This window comes from Thrips palmi, unplaced genomic scaffold (genome assembly GCF_012932325.1).
Source record: "Thrips palmi isolate BJ-2018 unplaced genomic scaffold, TpBJ-2018v1 HiC_scaffold_15, whole genome shotgun sequence".
Lineage (NCBI taxonomy): Eukaryota > Metazoa > Arthropoda > Insecta > Thysanoptera > Thripidae > Thrips > Thrips palmi.
The window spans coordinates 9,954,179-9,975,990 of record NW_023144624.1 but is presented as its reverse complement, the minus strand read 5'-3'; the positions used below and the strand labels follow the sequence as shown (position 1 = coordinate 9,975,990).

The 21,812-nt window shown below is 56.3% G+C and overlaps 1 protein-coding gene across 6 annotated transcripts in view; it reads left to right on the top strand.

Moving 5' to 3' along the window:
- Positions 1-21,812, top strand: part of LOC117641782 (sn1-specific diacylglycerol lipase alpha) — a 32,630-nt gene that overhangs the window by 5,939 nt on the left and 4,879 nt on the right. For 4 of the 6 annotated variants that reach the window (XM_034379408.1, XM_034379407.1, XM_034379409.1 and 1 more), the window contains 13 exons: positions 14,318-14,532; positions 14,610-14,711; positions 14,780-14,957; positions 15,072-15,156; positions 15,232-15,366; positions 15,483-15,685; positions 15,808-16,036; positions 16,129-16,206; positions 16,283-16,506; positions 16,584-16,725; positions 16,802-17,034; positions 17,677-17,703; positions 18,590-18,722. In XM_034379408.1, coding sequence (XP_034235299.1) covers positions 14,318-14,532; positions 14,610-14,711; positions 14,780-14,957; positions 15,072-15,156; positions 15,232-15,366; positions 15,483-15,685; positions 15,808-16,036; positions 16,129-16,206; positions 16,283-16,506; positions 16,584-16,725; positions 16,802-17,034; positions 17,677-17,703; positions 18,590-18,722 — 1,984 coding nt within the window. Of the gene's footprint in view, positions 1-14,317; positions 14,533-14,609; positions 14,712-14,779; positions 14,958-15,071; positions 15,157-15,231; positions 15,367-15,482; positions 15,686-15,807; positions 16,037-16,128; positions 16,207-16,282; positions 16,507-16,583; positions 16,726-16,801; positions 17,035-17,676; positions 17,704-18,589; positions 18,723-21,109; positions 21,217-21,812 lie in introns of all 6 variants that reach the window. The other 2 variants (XR_004587501.1, XM_034379410.1) reach the window with 2 other exon arrangements.

Here is a 21,812-nt window from a genome sequence, read left to right as displayed (position 1 = left end):
CCCAACCCCACCGCGCTGCTCCGCGGGGAGGGTGCATGTCGTTGCCGCAGGGGCGCCCCGCCCCCGCCTCTGCTAATTCGGACCACTCGCTGGCGTGTCGGTGTCGAAGTGCCACCTGCGTTCGAATTGGAGTTCCAGTGGCGTGGCGCCGTGGGCGGGGCCCCGAAATAGGGCGCGTGGGCGAGGCGGCGGGGCGGCGTCGGGGGCGGCGCGGCCGGACACCGCGGGGCGCGGGGCTCTTTGTCCCCCCTCCCCCTTTTGCCCGCCGCACGATTCATCACCGTTCGAACAACGTGTGCGCGAAATGGTGTTCCGCTCGCTTTGGCTGACGCAGCGCGGCAGCGCGCGGCAACGGTCGCCCGATGTGACAGCGCGGCCCTGCGGCTGCGTAATTTGTCATGCCGCGCTCTTAATTATTTAGCCGGACGGCACTGGGGCCTGACCCCGTTTCCGCGCCCTGCCCTGCGCGGCCTGCGCCCCCACCTGTCGTGGCGCGCGGCATGCCGTGCCTGCGGCGCCCTGCATCTTGCATGCGCGCACGCACGCTTCCCCGCCGCTGCCGCCGGCCCGGCCGGTACTCGAACCCGCTGCCTTGGGGTTGCCGGCGACAGCTGGACTGACGGACCGGGCTGGGGATTGACCCTGTGGCCCCGTTGGCCGCGTTCGCCGCTCCCCCGTCGCCCCTCGCCAATGCGGCAACCGCCCGTCCCGCGTCCCACCCCGTGGACCGCGCCGAAATCCGCAAGCCGGAGCACTACACGTGAAATATGGACACGGCCCTGCAGGGCCGGCGCGGGCCGGCGTGCCTGCGCCCTCCACGCGAGTCGTAAATCATATCGGAAACGGGCAGGAAGCAGGCGGTGCGGCGGGAGGTGCCCTAATTGTGTCTGCAGGTGTGTCCGTGCCCCGCGGCCCCGCGCCCCGCGAGGGTGGCGTTGACTCCGCTGACGCGCTGACGGCCTGCCGGCTGGCCTAGAGGCTGGCGCGCCGCCGGCCGGACGGACAGGTTGTATTGATTTGACGGCGCCGCTTCGCCGGGAAAGGGAAAAGGGAGCCTAGGTTTTTGGGCCATCGTCCCGCGTTCGCGTTGCGTTGCGGCGCGGCCAGCCGCCCTCTGACCTCTGGGTCGCCGTGTTCCAACCGGGGCGCGCGCATACACTTTACACACTCATTACAGCGACGTGATTGTCACATTCGTTTGAATGAGAATCGTGTCTCGCTCGCTCGTTTCGAACACTTTGTCACATTCGTTTCGACGAGGGTCGAGGCCGATCGAGGCTTCGTTAGGCGCTCGGGTAGTCGATTCTCGTTCAAACGAATGAGACAGAACGAAAGTTCCATTAACGGTTTTTCGGTATCTCGTAGACGTTCACTGAGAAAACCTTCCAAACTAATTTGGGCCTTACAAAGAAACGTAGTTTGCACAACAAAGTATTTTGAGCATTTTGGCAAAGAAAATACTTCGTGATTTACGAACTATTTCTTCGTATAACAAAGTATTTTAGTTTGTTATATGTATGCTCAAAATACTTCGTAAGGTTTTAAGAGTATTGACGTTTTTGGCGGTTGACTGTTGGCAGTGGCGGTGCTCTGCTGCCGACGTGTTTCCGCAGTTGACAGCGGATACGGCCTCTCCGTGACTCTGTTCCGGTCAGAGAGGCGGCAGCGGGAAGGGGGAAGGGCGTGCTGCCGCGTGCTGGGGCGAGGTCAATATTGACCCCGGCCGGCACGCTGCAGACCGATTCCGAGAGTCGCTTTCGTCGCTCTGTCTCTCTCGCACTCGTGGGGCGGCCCGTTTAGGTGCGAGAGAGACGGGGCGACGAGAACGGCTCTCGGAATCCGTCTGCTGTAGGGCTCTGGAGTCGGTGCGCCGAGTGCAGCCTGCAGTGGCGGTGGAGGTCCGAGGAAGGCAAAGCTGGGGGGCAAAGGCACACAGGAGGATCCCCCGGAGGGTCTTTGCGTTGAGGCGCGCCCTGCCGGCCCTGCCCCGACGCGGCGGCTTGGCGGATACGCCGCTCGCCTCACTCGGCCGACAGCGTGACCCCCACCGTGATGGCCCTCGGGGTCGCGTGTCGCGGGTAGGCCAGGCCAGGCCCCGCCACGTGAATTTCTCATGACGTTTGCCTCTGTTTAACGCGGAGGCCGGAAGTGGAGGGAGAGGGGGTGATTGGGCGTGTGCTGGCCTGCTTGCTCTGCCCGCTGTGTGCGGCTGTGCCGGGCTGTGCGCTGTGCGCACACACGCCCTCCGCTCTGCACTGCATCCGCTGGCCGCTCGCGCCTCGCGCCGCGCCGCGCTACCACCACTTGGCTCGGATCGGGCCGCCAGAGCAGCTCTGCCCCTCCCCCTTCGGCTCCCTTCGGCCCCCTTCCAGGCTGTCGCTTCATCTTTCTATTAGGGTCAGTCTGGCCATAATAAAATGATTGTGCGGCGTGCGAGAATGAAATGGCGCGTCGGGATGCCGACTGCACGACTGCGCGTCCGGCGTGGGACTTTCCGCGCAGAAACATTCCTCGTTCGACGACGTGGCCGACGTGGACGACCCGTGGGAGGTTGAGGGAAATGGGATCGGCCGGGCCGCAGGGCTGATTCCGAGAGTCGTTTTCGTCGCTCTGTCTCTCTCGCGCTCTCACGGTGTCCCGCATGGGTGCGAGAGAGAGAGCGACGAAAACGACTCTCGGAATCAGTCTACTGGCGGGCCCGCGCGTCCTCGTGGTTATCGGCGAGGTGCAAAGTGGCAGTGGCACGCGGTCCGCTTCCCAACAGTGCTTTTGTCGCTCTGTCTCTCTCGCACTCGTAGGGGAGGTGTCCGTGGCGGTGCGGGAGGGAGAGAGAGAGTGACGAGGCGCCGTTCGGAAGCAGACCACTGGGCCAGTTCCGGGACGACTATGCAGCACACGGCGGAATGCGGGGGCGGTCGGTGCGCGGCCTTGCGTGTAGCGCCCCCTCCCCCCCCCCCCTCCCCTTCCACCGCCACCACGATGGCACGATGGAGGTGCCAATGACGGCCCTCGTGTCGAGTGTCGCTGCCTTGGCGCTTTCGCGCTTAGTGCGCTGGAATGCGGCGCGGTCGCGTGCGGCAGTGTCGTGGTGCGGTGTGCGACGCTGAGGCTTTTTCCCTTTTTGTCTCGCGCTTCTTTTTTTATTCGCCCCGTTTTTCCCCTGCCATTTTTTCGTCAAGGTCGTGCGACTTCCCGCCGCCCCGCCGCGCCGCGCCTCGGGCTGCACCGACGGCCTTGCAGTCCAGTCGGTGTGTCTGAGCGCCGCTCGCAGCGCCTGCAGCTTTACGTACCGGACGACGCGGAGCTGGACAGGTGCCCGGCGAGCAAGCGGACGCGTGATAAGACAAGACCGGTTCCTTTCCGTCGGAGGTGGCGCTGCGCTGCGCTGAGTGCGCGTTGCGAGTGTGACCCCGACCGACTGCGCTGCGTTTCAGCCCGCGCAGCGCAGTCCAACCGTGGGAACGGCCGGGCCCTGGGCCGCGTCGCGTCGCCGCGGTCACCGCCGACGCCGTGCTGACGACCGCCCCGCTCCAATTGGGCGCCGGCGGCATGTCTGGCTGCCGGAATGACGTCACGTGATTGTGCGTGATGCGCGTACGGCGGCAATGGGCGGCGAGCGGACCGACCGGCGCAGCCTGCGTCACTGGACTGGACGACGGCTCGGCGTCCACGGCGACCTTGACTGTTACCTCAACGCGGACCCCCGCGACCTCCATGATGGCCTCTACGGCCTCCGCCGTGATGACCTCCACCACGACGACCAGTGCGGCTCGAGTGTAGTCCCTCCCGCACTCTCCGCGCTACATGTGCTTTCCCCGGGCTGACCGCAGAGACGCGGCGACTCGGGGCGGGCCGCCCCGCCGTGTCGACCTTGGCGGGGCGTGTCGCTGCCTCTTCGGCGCGCTGCAGCGGGGCCGGGGGCTCAGCTTAGAGAGAGGTAGGGGATTGCGGGGCGGGGCGGCCTGGAGCGAGACGCGGCGGGAAAAAACAAGCGAGCGAGCAGGGCGAGCAGGGGATTGGGGCGCGGCGTGCTTTGCATGCCCCGGGTCGACGGGCCACCGCCCCGCCCTGCCCCGCCCGCGCGCCCCGCCCCCGGCGTGGTTAGCGAGAGGATCATCTGCTTGTGCGCGCGCACGCGTGTGGCTGGGCCGGGCCGGGCGGGCTAGGCGGGCCGCGCCGTCAAAGCGGCAAATCGGCCGGAAGGGGAATGGGCCTCCAGGCAGGCAGGGGATTGCCCCCCCCCCCTCCTCTCCCCGGCCTTTTCTTCCCGCGAGGTGTGGCCCACTTAAATTCTGCCGCTGTAATTCCTCGCGGGATAGAGGTTCCTTGTGACCGGCTGGCGGGGCTGGCGGGGCTGGCGGCGGTGGAGTGACTCGTGACCTTTGCAGAGATCCCCCGGTGGCGCTCTTCGCGCCCCGCCGTGCCGCAGAAACAGAGCGTCTGCGGGAGTCGTCGCCGCCTCGCCGCCCCCGCGGTGTTTCTTCTTCTTCCCCTGTCCAGTGACGTACTCGAGCGGCCCAAACAAGACGGCGATCAGCCCGGGGCGGGGGCGGCGCGGGGCGGCTGGGGGCGGCGCGGGCCATTTCCCGCAACTTTTGCCGCCTCCCCCGTGGCCGCGGGGCCGTGACGCCGCGAGGCGACAGACGGCGGCCGACGACTGTCCCGTCCTTCCTTTTTCTGCCCCCGGTGTTTGGAGGGCGGTGGGAATTGTCGAATGCTTTTTTTTCCTCCCTTTCTTTTCCCCTGTTGGGTCTGGGAGCACGTGATTTATCCCCCGCGGGCCAATTGAGAGCGAGACAGACGGAGAGACGAGTGTGTCCGTGGAGAGCGCCGGCCCGCCCGGCACGGTCCGCCTCGGAACTGGCTGTTAGAACTGACCTACATTGTGCCTCCCTCCGTGCGTGCTGCGTGCGCGGGCCGCGCCACTGTCACGGCGCATCTGCATTATACAGACTTGCGGCTCGGCACGGCACGGCGTGGGTGGCGTGCACGTCGGCGTCGAGCCACTCACGGCGGCCTGGCCGTGTTTTTGCTCGGCGCGCCTCTCGCCTTGCCGATGGTCGCCGTCTTCCACCCCCTTTCCTGTCATGTTCCACGGCGCGCTGCGGTTGGCTTCTCTCCGCCTCTCTCTCTCCCTGGCGGTTGCCGGCCCGACCGCCGCAACCGCGGCGCCGCTTCGTTGCCTGTCATCCCTTCTAAAAGTTGCGCCTCCGCGGTGGTGCCGCGGGCCGGGGTGGGGCGGCCGTCTTCTTTCTGCGAGCGCGGCGCGGCGACCGGAACGCCAGGGAAGGGAAGGAGTGAGAGAGAGCGCCAGAGCGGGGGGTGGTTTAAATGTAGAGTGCCATGAAAAAGAGATTTGCGCCTGGCCGCGGGATGGCGCCGCTGCGCTGCGAGTGAGAAGTGAGGCGCGCTTGATGTCGCGCCGGGAGAGGCTGCCTCGGTGCCTTGATGCCTCCGTGCCTTGATGGCCGCGCCACCGCCCGGAGCGCCCCGCCCCGCCCCGGCCCCCGAGCTCGGTGTGACTGACAGCGCCCGACTGATTTGTTTCCGAGGCCCAGATTGCCTCCAAGACCCCGGCCGGCGACGCCATGCCAGCGCCACGCCACGCCTCGCCCTTCCTGGCTCCTTGTCCCACCCCGCCTCACGCACTCTCGTGTTGCCCGATGCGACTCAATATCCGGGGGCGGCCCGGAGCCCGGAGGCCGCTAGAGCGAGCCAGAGCTGAGGCGGCGGCGGCGGCAGGGCGCTTTGGTGGCCGCCCGATTTGCGGCAAAGTTTTGGTTGTTGCCTTCTGCGCCGCGAGTATTCATCTTGGAGAGCACTTGTGTGAAAGGTGCCATGCGAGAGGCTAGGAGGTGCCGAACCGAACGGAGACCCGAAGCAGAAGGCAAGCCGAAGGCCCCGACTCGGCCCGAAGCCAAAGCCGAAGGTGCCATATGAAATTCAATTATTCTGATCATGCAACTAAAGTCACTAAGTCACTCATATTGCTTGGGGAAAAGAAGAAAGGATGTCCACAAACTCAAAACTAATTTTGGAAAAAATATTTTAAAAATATACGATGGGGAAAAATTGCCATAAGTCAACAAAAATGGTGACATTTACTGGCCTAATATTTCTTTTTTTGTTCCAAAATGTGAACAAGTGCATCATTTTCGCTTCTTAATTCTGTTGACAACTATCTAAGAAACTTCGGAAGAAAAAGAGAGATAAATTATCAGGTCGAAGACTAGACCTGACCATAACTGTTGCGCGGAATCTCTTAAACTAATCGATGAGAGATTACGACAACTGGAAGCTTACAACTTTCTTCAAATTTTGTTTGTGCATGTTAGATGTTCTACAATACATTAGTCATACTCGCAACTTCTTTAGTACAGGATTCAATGGACAACTAATACGAATTGTTTTTTATTTTGTGTTAATAGCTGTTTTTTTCCCACACCTCACCTTGAGCTATCATTTCATTTTAGCGTTAAGCTAAAATGTCTCTTGCGACTGACTTTTTGACCTCAAGGTCTGGTCCGAAGAATTTTAAGTCTCTGCGTCTCTGCAAACTTTCGGCACTTGCATTGACGGAGTCTTGTTTTAGCAAGTTTGAGAAAAAAATTGGTTCGACTAATTTAAAAAAGCTAAACAAAAATATTCTGTTCTATCTTTTAATTTTTATCCAAATATTTAAAAAGGTTTGGAAAATAAGTTGAGTAATACAGTTCACATAATTCACTTGATGCAAGAGTTGTTTGTTGTTTTCTTTTTCCAACATATTGTCAAATTGTTAAAAAAAACACTTATGCGGCCCTTACATTTTATAAAATGCCCATGGTAACATTGTTTTTACCTCTAGAGTTAAAGAAATACATAAAATGAGCAAACACCACGACTTCGGGTTCGGTCAGTCGTTTCGGCCAGTTCGGGTCCTCCCGCGCTCGCTCGGGTTACGCTCGGGTCCCGAACCATCTAGCCTCGCGCAGTGCCTTTCACACAAGTGCTCTCCAAGATAAATACTCGCTTCTGCGCCGCCGCCAGTGCGCGCTGCTTTCGGGCCTCTCGTCTCGGGTCCGGGCTGAGGGATGAGGAGGCCGTCGGCCGGACCGATTACGTCATCCGCCTTCGGGTTGCGTCGGGTTGGCATCGGGGCGGTTTGGCGCTGCAGCAGTTAAGGCGGCAGCAAGGCGCAGGCTAGGCCGGCCCGTCAAACACGCGCGCATCCGGGTTGCATACCTGCCGGGCGCTCCGCTCGTGCCCGCTGCGGCCCGGCCCGAGGCGGCGCGATCGAGCGCGATGCGGGCGCCTCGTCTTGCTTGAAGCGCCCGCGGCGCGGCAATGCGAGCACATGGGCGCCATCGGCCATCGTCCGTGGTGCTGCCGCGCTGCTTGGCTTATCGTCGCCCGGCAGTCGGCCTTTCCCTCGATGGCGCGCCATGGCGCCAGCCCCGCAACCCCTTCCGCCAGCCGCCTTCCGCCCCATTGTGCCTCTACGTGTCCGTGCGTGCTTGCGGGGGCTGATGCGCTGCCGCCCATTGCGGCGTGTCGGTGTGGGTGGCTGTGTCTGTGTGTGTGTGCGAGGCAGGGCCGGGCAGGGCTGTGTAGGGCGGACCGACCCTGCATTCCACTGTTTTGCTGCCGGGACGCGGCCACCGCTACTGCGGCCACCGCAGCCCCGTGCTGATTTTGTAAACTGCCCCTGGCACGTAAACACGACGCCTGTCTGGTCCTCGCCCCGCCCCGCCTCATGGCCGATAAGCCGACTTCGGTGCCCCGCGGCCGGGCGGCCCGTCGGGCCCCCGATCCTCGGCGTGGTGATGGAGTGGTCGGAGGGCTGTCCGCGGACGCTACACGCGACGGCCACATCTTGTTGAGCTGGGCGATGCACGGGGCGATGCAGGACGCGGGGAGAGGGTTTCGCTGGAAGGGGACGGCGTGGCTGCAAGGGCGACCTCGGCGTCGACCTCGGCGTCGGCCTCGGCGTCGGCGAGGCCGGACGGACGGAGCCGCCCCGCCATTTGCGGCGCGCGTGACTCGGACCCGGCGCACGCACGCGCGGCACGCCTGCACGTCCCGCTCGGGCACGCCATGCACGCCGCGCACGCCATGAGGGGCGTCATTTGGCGGCCGCGGGGGGCTGGCGCCTCGGCGCCTCGCTGCACTGCGCGCCGCCACGCCGCCCCGCCCCGCGCCAAGTATTCAAATTAACGAAAGTTAGAGTCGGTTTACGGCCCCGCAGCCCCGCACGCGTCGGCCCGTGGAGGCCGGCCCGAGGGTGGCCGAGGGTGGCGGGGCACAGTGGGTCAGAAGACCGGTGGAGGCGGCCAAAACTCTAGACGCGTTTTTAGCTCCAGAGTCGCTAAACAGGACTCGAACCGAACGTGCGACCCCACCAATGGATTCCTCTTTCGGAGAGCTATCCATTGGTGGGGTCACACGTTCGGTTCGGGTCCCATTTAGCGACTCTGGAGCTCAAAACGCGTCTAGAGTTTTGGCCGCCTCCACCGGCTTCTGGCCGCGCTTCTGGCCCACTGTGCGGGGTGGGTGTGGACGTGGACGGGCGCGTGATTCTGGCCTTGGCGGGTTGCGGGGTTGCGGGACGCGGCCCGGGCGCCGCAGGTGTGAGGCGGCGGTGGCGGCGCAGGCTGGGGTGGGCAGCCCACCCTCGGACCCTACGGGCCCTATGGGTCCTCGGCTTGGCCCAGCCGGCGAGCCGGCGCGGAATGCTGCTCGTATTGGCGTTGCCGCGCTGCTGGCGCTGCCGCGTTCCCGGCCTGTAGGTCGGGTCGGCTTCGCCGCTTCGGGGTTCGGTATGAATGTTGCATGCCGCGCGATGCGGTGTCGGCGCTGTGGCGGCGAGGGCGCAGTGCCAACAGCCAGCAATCGGAGCACGCGGGCCGCCGCGCCCGGCCCGCCCGATAATAGGTTTTTAGCCGATGATGTCGAACACCCGCCAGCTTTTTGGAATGCTTTCGGAAGGAAAATGCTCTTTGCAGAAAAAATGATGAGCTGAAAATATTGGACCCAAGAAGGAAGTGCCTCTGGCCAGACTTGGCAGGAAATGCATTTTTGTTGCGCTGGTGCGCGTGCGCGACGAGGCTCGGGCCTGTGAGTCTAGTCCCCGCGCTGCTGCTGCTGCTGCTACTGGGCCACGCTGCGTTTTGGTCGTCGAATCGAATCGGGCCGCCCCGCCCCGCCCGAGCGAGCCCCCCTGTTCCGTCCGCCCCGTTGGGCGCGGCGAGGCGAGGCGCGGCGCAATCTCGTTTTGCAAAACGGCGGGCTGCGGCTCAGCGGGCAAAGGTATTGTTTGGAATCGGTTTGCGTGCGTGGATGCCGTGGTGCGGGCGGGCCCACTGGAACTGCTGGAGCGTGTCGAGGCCCTTGACGGGGTCCTTGTTGGGGCGCGGCGCGACGCGGCGCGCAGTGTGTTGCATGAATTTTGGAAGGCCTGGCGCTGCTGCGCACGACGGCCTGCTCGACTTGGCACGGCCCGCGCCCTGGCTCGGCTGGCTCGGCCATGGCTGCCATGGTTTGGCGCTTGTTGTTGGCGCTGGAATATTCTGCCCCCTCCCTTTCCTCCCTTCTCCCTCATTCTGTTTAATCCGTTCCGTCTGGGGCCCTCTTTACATGGTGCTTCGTTGCTGGACTGCGAAAAGCGCTTCAGGTTTTCAGGGCGCTGCGGCGCGCGGCGGCCCGGCGCGTAAGTGTCTCTCTAGGAGGCCCTTTTGGATTCGCAAAGGGCTAGCTAAACCTCCGACGCGTTCTCTTTATCTTTCTCTTTCTCTCTGCCTCTTTCTCCCCTTTCTTCGGACAGTGCAGCACATCATCCTGCCTGGAGCGTGGCGCTCACGTCCGGGGCCGCCGTGGCGCGCCGTAGCGGGAGGGAGGAAACCGGAGGAAACAGCGTGTCGGAATGTGCACACTGCAAAAAAGCAAAAAACAAAAACAAGGGAACAAACGGACGGAGGGTGGATCAGTCGGGGGTTGTCGCACCGCAGCAGTGTTGCGGCTTTCGCCTATCTTGCCCGCTTATTACGGTCTGAAGCAAAAGAAGCGGAAAGCGGCAGTGGCCGCGGTGATGCGGCTGGCTGGCTGGCTGGCTGCGCTGGCATTATTATGGCGGGCACACAAAGCTTGCGAATGTGAGTCATGTCGTCCGCCGCGTATTTAGCACCCTGGCCGCGCGCTCACACACACACACACACACACACACAGTGACATACCGGCCAGCAGCGGCACCGCAGCGCGCAGCTGTCCAAACCGAAGCGGAAACACACCCACTCACGCACACACACACACACACATGCGGGCGGCGGTGGCGGCAGCACAACCGCAAATGTGAGCGCTGGCTGCGCTGTGTGCTGACGGAGTCCTGCCCGGACCGCCACGCCTGACGCTTGGCGGCTTGGCGGTGGGCTTTGCAGGCAAAGGAAGACGGGGCTCGCGGCGAGGGCTGATCCGCCGCCAGGGCCGCCTGGCCCCGTGGCCCCGTGACACAGATGAGCCCCAACCCGGCGCAACCCTGTTTGGCGGCCCAGGGCGCGGATGGCGGGGCTGGCGCGGCCCTCCCCGACGGGGGCCTCCCGGCCTCCCCGCAGCGAGGGTCGTGGATGGAGCCCCTCTGGGTCCGCCCGCGTCTTCCGCGCGGAGGGTGGCGCGGGGCGGCGCGTAGGGCGGCGCCGAGCCACCGAGGCAGAGCCCCGCTGCACCGGCGGTGGCAGGGTAGCGCAAGACCTATTGCATTCTTTATGGGGGTCGTCGGGAGATAAAGGGTGCCACTGCTTCGCGTCTGTCCGTCTGTCTGTCGGCGGCTTCCTTGCAGCCCTGTCTGTGCGTCTCCGCGTCTCAGCGTCGCTGCAGCTGGGGTTGGCTTGGTTGGGGTGGTGTAGGTGGCCGGCGCACCCTGCGCACGGACGGCGCCGTGGCGGATTAGGACGGGCTTGGGGTCGTGGAGGGTGTCTCGGCCGTGGCCCGGCCCTCTAGCCCCGCCACCCCTCGCAGGGCCGCATTGCTGTACTCTGTACCGTTTTGCAGCAGCCAGTGGGCCAACCTCCCTTAACAAACACTCCGCCCCCACCCCGCAGCCACCCCTAAGCCACGCGCCACCCCGCCGCACGCCGTGGTGCCTCGACTCTCTCTCTCTCTTTTTACGGGCCGAGCAGCGCCACCCCCGCAGGCTCCGCAGGCTCAGCAGCCTGGACCCTGTTGCCACGTTGTCAAAAATAACTCCAGCGGGCGGCTGGCGGCCGATTCCGCGCGGGGCTTCGTCGCGCTGCCTCTCTCGCACCCCCGCGCGACGCGGCGCGACGCCCCATCGGTGCGAGAGAGACGGGCTGGACGAGCGCGCTGGCGTGGGCGGCCGGGGCGGCGCCACTATTCCGGCCAGCCTCGTGTATTGATACCATTCGGCCGCCTTCGCTCTCGAGGCGAGGCGCCCTTCGAGCTTGCCTGCTGGGTCTTCCTGCCCACGGCGCCACGGCGGGGCTGTCACGTCGCGGCCTCCCGGCCGACACGCGTGCGTCGTGCCGCGTCGAGTCGCGTCGTGCCGCGCCACTGGCGTGCGTTGAAACGATCCCCCGGGGCTCGGCGGCGTGCTCCGGGAGGGTGGTGCTGGCGGCGCGGCGCGCGGCGGCCGCTGTTATTTATGGCTGTGCTCAAGTGCATCTCGTATAAGAAGACGCTAGCCGGGCCCCGCGGTGCCCCGCGGTGGCGTTGGGCGTTACGTCTGGCCTGACTCGGCGGCGCTAACGCGGTGCCGCCCGTCGTCGCCTTGACGCGGACGGGACGCGGACGGGACGCCCCACCCGATACACTACGTCGCCTTGCCCAGCCCTGCCCTGCCCCGGGGAAACTTTTGACTCGCTGCGGTGTGGCCGCAAAGCTGCCGCAAAGTTTCTCTGCTGTTGCTCGCCTTCGCCCTCCCCCTCCCCCCGGCCCCCGCATGGCGTTTGGGGCCTCGGCGGCGCCAGGAGTCCTCCAGCAGTCCTGCCTCTCCTCCCTCGTAGTGGAGTGACCGATGGCCGGTGCGCGGCGGCGGCTGGCTTTGCTCGAATGACATTCCTCTGGAGGCCGGCTGTAGAATGGGCCCGGGGCTCAGTGCAGCCCGGCATCGTCCGACATGAGAAGGGATGAGTCCTCTGGCCTGGATCTGGATGAGATGAGACCCCTTTCTGCACTGGCTTCACTGGACTGGGACTCACTAAGCCTCTCAAGTAAATGCTGTATTTTTACCAAGTATTCTGAGCTAAGAAATGCCACGTATAATTATTCTTCATTTTTAAACCATTTTTAAAGTTTGTAGCTTGCGCGTGTGCTCCGAACACTTGGTGGGGTTTTGGCCAAGGTTTTGGCAGTGCTCATACGAGCGCCGACTTGGAGGGGGCGAGTCGAGCCTCTTGATGGGATGAGCCTCCTCGCACAGGCCAGCCTCTGCTCTGCGAGACTCTCTGCGGGATGGGTCGGGGCGAGGCAGGGCGCGGCGATACCCCTGATTGCTGGACGCTCACTGCCTTGCTCGACGCGTCAAGTCGGGGTCGATACGGCAAATGGCGGTCCTCAAGCAAATGGCATCTCGGCGCCCTCCCCTGCCGTCCCCTCCCCATTCATCCGATTCATTGAGGAGAAGTGCTGGCGTGCTGCTGGCGGGGACGTGAGCACTGCTGGCGCTGCTGGCCGAGTGGCGCGCTCTTTGCCCGTCCGCTCACGTGGCGGGGCGGGGCGGGCCGGGCCGGGCCGGTCGCAAGGTGGAAAGCATTGTGCGGGCCGGTCTGGATAGGATGGGGCCTATCCGAATGAATGGCCGTGGCAAGTCGGCAAGTCCCCAGTCGGTTAGTCGGCTCGGGACCTTTCTTTTTATCCCCGCCGAGGGGCGAGTCCGGATCCGTGACTGCACGGCGAGGAGGCGACGGTCGTTTGACGCGCTCGGAACCTATCGGGCTGACGTCGCTGCGGGGGCTGCGGGGCGCCACGCGGCCACGCGCCACTCCAAGAGTGGTGTTGCGAGGTTGCGCGGCCCCTCGCTCGCTGCGTCCACTTTCCTTCCCCTCGTAAAGTGCCCTACCTGTGATTGGTTGCCGGATGGACTCGGATTGGACCATTTCTCTTAATTCCGGCTGCAGCGGCGCGGGGGTGGCGGTGGCGTGGGTGCGGCGGCATGTGTCGGTATCCCCACGGTCGGGGCGGGGATCGGGGAGGCGCCAGGACGCGGTCGAGCGGCGCCCTGCCTGCGTGCTCGCGGCTCGCGCTCCTGTAGTGTAGGGCTCCGCGGCCGCCCGCCACGGCCATCCATTACGTGCGGCCGAATGCTTAGGGAACGCCAAAGAGGGATTTTGAAGGTGTTCTTTATTGCCGTGTGGGGGCTGGGCTGCAGGCTGGGCTGGGGGATGCTCGCACGCGGACGTGTGCCGTGCCCCTCCCCCTTTTGCCTCCCGGCTGCGCCACTGCGCCGCGCTGCGCCCGGCTGGGGCGGCGACTGTTCTCCGCCCCGCGAACCCCTCTTAATTTTCGGAATAACTTTAATGTCGCGCTCTGCCCCGGCTCCGGGTCCCTTTCCCGCTTTCCCGGCGGTTGCCGCTCTGCTCGCTGCTCGCGCTCCTTCCCCGACCCCGGCGGGCCGTTTTGTCTTTTCGTTGCATTCAAGGTAAATGAATTTTATGATTTCAACTTGGCGCTCCCAAGTTTGGAGCCGCGGAAAGCCAGGTGAGGGGTTTGGGGCGCCGACCGCACCGACGCCCTGCCCAGCCCAGCGCAGCTCAGCCCGTTCCAGCGAAACTTGGGCCTTCTAACGCGCGGGGTGGATTCCAAGTGGATGCATGGGGTTGCCCACGGGGAAGTGGTGCTGGCCCACTGGCCCTTTCTAGCCGGCGCTCCAGCACTGGCTTGTCCAGGGCGGGGGGTGGCGGGCGGAAGTAGGCGAGAGCAGGAAATGGCGTCTAGGCCCCGAGGACTGAGGAGGGCTGGGCTGGGCTGGGGGTTGGGGTGTAAAGAGTGTGCCAAGGAAATAGCCGCCGCCCCCTCCCGCACGATTGTGTGTTGTGGACTGTATTGGAAGACGCGCGTCCCGGAATGGCTGTGCAACTGGGTCTGACATATCAGTGCCTCCCCACCCCCTTTCGCCCCCGGCCTCGCCAGGCCTCGCACACCTGCCTGCTAGACGCTGCCAGGCGTGTTGTTGGCCGGGCTGCCACGCTGCTACCGAGACGTGGGCAAACTGCCGCCTCTTCCCCCCTTTTTTCCTGCGGGAGAGAGACCCTACGAGCGTCTCCCGACCTTGGTTCGAATACTGGCTCCCCCTTCTTGTTTTGTAAAGGCGGTGGTTGTTTTGTTGCAGGCTGGGGGCGCTGGTAGCCTTGTTGACCACGACAGACATGGACCACGAGTCGGTGTGGTGCTCGCGACAGCTGTGGCGACACTTGGTGGGCTACCTCTGCATCCTGGGCGTGACGGTGGTGCTGGAGGCCATGATGGCCTTCACGGCCATGCGCGGCGGCATCCTGGAGGTGGAACGCCGGTCCGGCATCAAATACCAGCTCTACTGCAGGCTCGGTGCGTGTCTCTCTTTTCAGCTTCAACTTTGTTTTTGAAGATGTGCAGTTCGACTGACTGTCCCATTTCTTTTGCAGGTGTTTTGGTATTTGAGCTGGTTTGGCTGATTCTGGGCTCCGTGTGGCTCGGCTTTCATTACTACGACTGCCCAGTGGGCCTCCCTAAAAATGTCATGATGGGTATGTTGTTGCCTTGGTGCACCTTCCTTGCGAATTTGTTTACTTGAAGTGACCCGTGTGATTGGCAGGCATGGTGATGAGCAACTGGATTGTGTTCCTGATCGTGGTGCTGACTGTCTGGTGCTCCTACGACGCGGCGGGCCGCTCGTGGGTCAAGATGAAGAAGTACCAGCGCTCGATGCGCGAGGCGGAAAGTCGCTTCCAGTACAAGAGGTCGGGCTCCAGGAACCGCAACTGGCGGCAAAGGTCAGTAGCACAAATTGTGCTTTGGGCCATTCCACTGTTGTTTTCATGACGACCATTCATGGAATTTTAATTTTTGTGTCTAAAATGTCCTTTCCTTCATCTGCCTGATTACAGAAAAGTCATGAGAGCGTATCAAGAGAGCTGGAATTCTCGATGCAGACTTTTGTTTTGCTGCATTCAGGGCAGCGATAGAAACAGAGTAAGATTTTTAGCGAAAGTATCCTTTAAATTTGGTGAGCCACTGTTGTAAGATATTAAATTTTTCTTCTTCCAGAATTCATTTACAGAAATTGCAAGGCTTCTTTCTGATTTTTTTCGGGACCTTGATGTTGTTCCTTCTGATGTAGTAGCTGGCCTGGTGCTCTTAAGAAAGTTTCAAAAAATTGAGCGCGAGTCCATTGTGTCTCAGGTATTATAGTTTGCTGCTATATAAATCAATACTTCTGTACCATTACCTTAATTTGGTGCTCTAACATTATCATAATTTAGTCTCCTAACATTCTATTTTGTTTTTCATTTTTTCAGCGAAAGAATGAAACATACGAGTTTCTTTCTGGAGTAGCAGTAACATCACAAACGAGGTTTTTTGCTTTGCATGATCCTCAACATTATCAGCATTTCCAAGATGTTATCCGTTATATGAATTTTGCTCTTGGTGCCTATGGGTGGCCAATGTATTTAATGACACATTCTGGTTGCGGATTGTGTCATATTTGTTCAAAGTTAAGGTGGGTGCTGCAAACTGGATTGATTGATTGATTGATTGATTGATTGATTGATTGATTGATTGATTGTAACCCTTGGTTTATTGTATTAAACAATAATTTCATGTCCACTTTGTTATTTGCAGCTGTTGTCTTTGCATTCCGTGTATGAGGCAAAAAGATACTGCTATAATAGTAGAAGACAACTGCTGTCGATGTAACTACGCTGCATTGCAAAGAATGGTTGAAGATGGAGATGTAGATGTTGTGTATGCAACATACCATGTTGATGTCGGAGAGACCCCATTCTTTGTTTCTGTAGACTATGGGCGCCAGAAAGTTGTTATAAGTATTCGCGGCACTTTATCCATGAAGGTGAGTGAGATATTGTGTCCTGAACTGTAGGTCATTCAATTTTAAGTAGATTGTGCTGAATTATTGTTATCCCAACTTATTTTTCTGTTAAGGATGTCATAACTGATCTTAATGCCGAGTCAGAGACTCTCCCCCTGGATCCACCAAGAGAGGACTGGAGTGGTCACAAGGTAATATGACCCAATATAAATATAAATGTTCTGTCAAGCCTTTCTGATTCATTGTTGCTGTTCTTTCCCTTTGTAGGGTATGGTGCATGCAGCTGTTTACATCCGAGAAAAATTAGAAAGTGAAAATGTGCTTGTCCGCGCTTTCAATCACTGTGCAGAGAGAGGCACTCAAGACTTCGGTCTTGTGCTGGTTGGACATTCCTTGGGAGCAGGAGCTGCTGCAATACTTGCAATTATGATGAGGCAGCAATATCCCGATCTCCAATGTTTTGCCTATTCCCCACCTGGAGGTTTGCTTAGGTAAAACATTAAACTACTCAATGGTTATGATTTATTGATGATGGTTGATTGCAGAGGTTCTTTTAATCTGATTGCAGCCTGCCAGCAGTGGAGTATTCCAAACAATTTATTACATCTGTTGTGGTTGGTAAAGACGTTGTGCCCAGAATAGGATTACATCAGATGGAATCTCTTCGTGCTGATCTCATAAATGCTATTAAGCGCAGCAAAGACCCAAAGGTGCATTACTGTATTCAAATTTTTCTTTGTCTCTTCTTGTTTTCCCCATTCTTACTTTTGTTTTGTTTTGTTTCAGTGGAAAACCATAATGTGCAATGTGTGTTGTTGCGGTTGTGCACCCATGCCTACATCAGCAGTTGAACTGAGTGCTGATGACTCAAATATTGTTGAGTACCAGAAGGAAAAAGACATAGCAAGAGAAGTGGCTTACCATCCAAACGATTCCAGCATAGCTCTCACTGTTCACCAACCTCTATATCCACCAGGCCGCATCATTCATGTAGTGAGACATCACCCAAAGAAAGGAGAGTAAGTAAATCATTGTTTCACCACTGTTACCTCGATTTGTTATTTATTTTTGGCACAAGCCTATTTTATTGAATGTTTAAAAAAATTAATGCAATACTGAAGATTTTTTTACTTTGTTTGATCTAACCACATTGTCACCTGGTTCTTTCGGCTGTCACTGCAAATGCAACCATATTGAGCATGCAACTTCAGGATGATGCATAATAATTTAGAGTTATATCTGGAGTATGGAGGACAGCTTTGGCAAGAGCACCAGCTTAGGTTTCATTGGGTTTTTAAATCATGATTCACTTTGCACTTAAACACGAGTTGTCTATTCATCTATTTTATTTTCTGGGTATTGCTCGTTGCTCTTCTGAATAGACTTAACGAAAATTAATATTTATTTTTAACTAATGGCACCTTGCACCTTTACCTGAGGGAATTGTCACTAGATGTAGGTCATAAATTTTACGATTCTCAGCAATAATATTCAAAAATTTGTGTGAAAAGAGGAAATCCAATTTGAAAACTTTGTTTGTCCAAAATCATTTCTTTTTGGTTTATTATCTTATGTCCTGTTACACGCATGTAAAACCACAAATAAGAGGTATAATTAATTCCTAAAAACTTCTCAAATTGAACTTTTTTTTTCCTTTATAGGAATAAGTATGAGAAAAAAAAGTGGAGGTATGTAAAAGTACTTCAAACGAATGATCAGAGTATGCAGTTTTAAGTTGAAATGTAAAGTTGCTCTGATGTGTGTGATGTCTTCATTACCTAGGAGTCAAAAGTACTTGTATTTTTATCTTGTCAACTTTAGTCCGAGACTTAAAATGTATCCACTAACATTATAAGAGAATTTGAACATACTGTCTCTCTAGACCCAATACCTCACTATAAAATCTCCAGCCATCATTATCATAAAACATTAACAGATTTCCTTTATTAACTATAATCTGTCTCACTTGGAGCGAAACATAAGAATGCCAGGTACTTTTCTGACTCCTTTAGATGCTAAATACCGGTAGTCAACAATTATTTACCAATTTTTCCAATAACCGTGATGTCTTCTCCTGCTGTGCCTCTTCTATCATAAATATTGGGCCCTTTTCTTCAGTTCCCCCGTCCTCAACCAACCATAGTGTGTCCATCTGTCACCTGCTTATTATCTATCTAGCCTAGTTACATGAAAAATTGATATTAGTCAGTGCAGTGTTTCTTGTTGTTCAAACTGCATGGTGAAAGTAGCTGCTGGAATTTGGTTTAATGTAGGTTCCTCTCTGCATCACTCTCTTGTTCCTGTATTTTTTGTATTTTTCTAAAAGATTTTCTTTCTGTTGTTGATGTTACATGATAGATACAAAAGTGACCCAGGGGTGTGATGATTACTATGTAGGACTGCATGTTAGACAAATTGTTTCGTCCAAAAACAGAGACTCAGTAATCTTAAAGAAGATGACTGAAATTGAACATCTTGTAGATTGTTAATTGTTGTTTTTCTGTAATCACACTATACCCTGGTGAATATATTCCCTCGTAACATCTGCTTATGCCTCTCTCTTTCTTCTTGCAGGCAAGTCCTAGGCAAACGTGAGCCTGTATACCAAGCTTTGTGGGCCAACAATACAGATTTTGATGAAGTATTAATAAGTCCCGTCATGATTCAAGACCACATGCCTGATACCGTATTAAATGCCCTTAAAAAGGTGAGTTTTCATTATTCTGCCCTTGTTATGTTAAGAGTAATTCAATTAAACTTCGAAATTTCAAATGAGAGGCCCTATCTGAACGAGATGTGCATGAAGCTTTGAAACTCCAGAAGAGAGCTTTACTCAAGTAGTCTTATCCACCTAATATTGCCTACTTCCAATGTTTTGTCAAAAGCATCCTTGGGGGAAGTTACGTTCTCCCTTGTTTCTCTCTCTCTCTGTCTGGCAATCTTATCTTACATTTTGTCACTGCACATTTGTGATATTGCATGTACCACACTTACACAAACTTACTAGCTTTTCCATTTTTAACAATGACTCACAATTTTGGATAAATGATGCTTAGCTTTCTTTTAAGATACATGAAAGACTAAAAACTTAACTCCCCCTTTTTCTTCAGTTTGTGTGCACTTGGATATAAAATTCTTTTCCAGAGATTCCTCACATGCAACATTGACTTGTATCCTTACTTTTAAACCTCAAGTCCACCAAAAGTTTCTGCGAGTGGACGGTGGCAACATTCCAAATTAAATTCTCCATACTATTCTCCATACAACTGCACTTCTTTTTAAATTCCTTTTTTCATTTCCTATTCTTAATCTATTTGTGGGTGGTTTACATGCCTCATTTCCTTTTTTAAAAAAAAACTTTATTTCAATCTTTCTGATTTTTTTTTTTCTTTTTGTTACCAGGTGAGTATGTGTAGATTTTCTTTTTTGTAAACCTTCAAATTAAGTGAATGGTAGACAAGACATGCGTCTAGATTGCTGAGTAGGCAGGCATGCCATAGGAATGCATGATTCTTTTAAATAGATAATATTTTTTGTTCTTGAAGAAAGTTTTCACTTCATCCCGTTTTTCTACAAGCTGAAAATTTTATGTATGAATTATAGTTTTTTATTCTGTTTTTTTTTCCTAGCGGTGAGGAAACTATGTGAAGAATTCATTTGCTTAAGGACGTAAGGGTGGCGGTCCATTTCGAGAAGGCTTTTCCGAATAAGCGTTGGCCCCGTCAGGCGTCGCCAGACTGCAGCCAGGTCAGGCAGAGCCACGCAGACACTAGCACAAAAGCTTTTATTGCCCCCCGACCGGGGAGGGGCAACGGCACCTCGCCTCCGGAGCTGGGCTCCGATGAACAGCCGAGCAGTTTTGCTTGTCCCGCCAATCGGCTGGAATTTTTCTAAGTCCGTGTTCATAGTAAAATGGCAATTTTTGACAACGCTACCAAAATGGTTGTCACGAAACGGTTCACATTTCAGTGTAGGTGTGAAATGCAGTTTGTCCTGCTTCGTCAAAATGATCGCTCGAATTCAAATTTTGCATGAATAGATCCAGAATTTTGTCCCGCGTGCATTGGTCATCGTTGCAAACATGTCAAGCGACGCGTTAGAAATTTGACTCTCTGAACTAGGCCAGGTAGTCGCCCCCTGTCTATTGTGTCGAGGGCCTCATTCACTGCCGGCGGCTCGTCGCACCGAAGCGAGGATGGTGACAGGAGGATTTATTGCCCCTCAACCCCAAACAGAAATTTTTTGAACGGCCCGTTTTTCAGCGTCTAATCGGACAGAAATGGTCTCCTCGCAAAATCGCGGTTCCAATGATACTTTGAAAAATAGTCCTGCGACAATTTTGACCGAAGCTTCGACCTTCCGTTTTGCAAAAGTTGGAGATGGCTCCGCACTGGCTGCAGTCCGGTCCCAGACGACGCGCGGCGGCAAGGGTCTGGGGCTCGCATTGTTCCCCGGCGAGGGCCTCACCCGGCTACCTGCAGCGGGGGCTGCTTCGGAAACAACTCGGCGCGAGAAAGACAAGACATCGCTTGTCTCTCTCTTCTGTTGAAGGACCTGCAAAACTAGCCGCCTTTCGGAAAAACCTCCTGGATAAACCGTTTGTTCTAGCGACACGGAACTTTTTGCAATCAATTGAGGAAGGTCCTGGCTGTGTGGTAAAGGTTTTTCAACCTCCTCACTCTTGCACTTTTGTCGCTGCGCACTTTGGAAAAATGGCCTTTTTCAAGGCGTTCCAGGAGCTTTCCCTTGAACCCGATCGCCGTGAAAATTCTTCGCAACATACCTACAACCTTCATTAACCTGGGTGCAAAATTTTATTGAGCTTCTTCCATTGGTTCTCCCGGGATACTTTTCCGAAAAGGGCTAAAAACGCTAAATTTTCGAACTTGTAAGCATCGCCACGCTTTAACTATGCGTCGCAGGGAAAAACCGCTCGGCAGGATTAGAGAACACACCCAGCACTATCAAATGCCAAAAAATTTTTTTTGCCACCCGTACGCCCTTAAATTTGATTTCACTTGTTCCGGTGTATCAGGCCTTTCTTCATTTTACTTTTGTTTCTTAGATACTTTATTTACTGTTCGTCTCTCCCAGGTTATGACTTCTCATGAGAAGCAAATGAAAGCTACAAATCCCCACCACCGCCAAAATAGTGTTCAAAGCAACAAAAGTTCTTATGTGCCACATTGCAATGATACCAGGTAAAACCAGTGCCATTGGTCTTGAGCAAGCCATGTGCATTTAGTTTCTTCTAGAGTGTTCGTTTTATCTGCCACTTCATCAATTTGGGAATTAAGCTTACAAGGCATTTGTTATCGCCCAACATCCATTGGTGAATGAATTTATTGAAGCTACTGTAGATGCGTTTTTCCCAGCATGCTTCCTAATTATCTGGGAGTAGACATGCTGCTGATCCTGCTATCTGCCATTCCTTTCTGCAACTTGGATTGGTTAATTTTCATCATTAAGGACAAGATGTTTTGGTTTTAGAAGAATTCATAATATTTGTGTAAATATTCACTTATGTATGAGTAGAAGTTCTGGATCAGTTTATGGCGTAGGGTGAAGGAGTGCTTGAGTTGAGTTAGCAACCTGTGCCCACTTTTCCTTTCATTTCAAGCTGTTCCCTATTTGAGCCCCTCATCAAAGTTTTTGCACAACTTCCTCAACAATTTTTATGTATTTATATGTATTTATGGTGTTTGGTGTGTTTTTCATCTTTATGTTACATGTCCAGTCCATTATCCTTTTGAGGAGAAGCGTTCCAATTAATTAATTTGTGTTTGAATACAGGTTT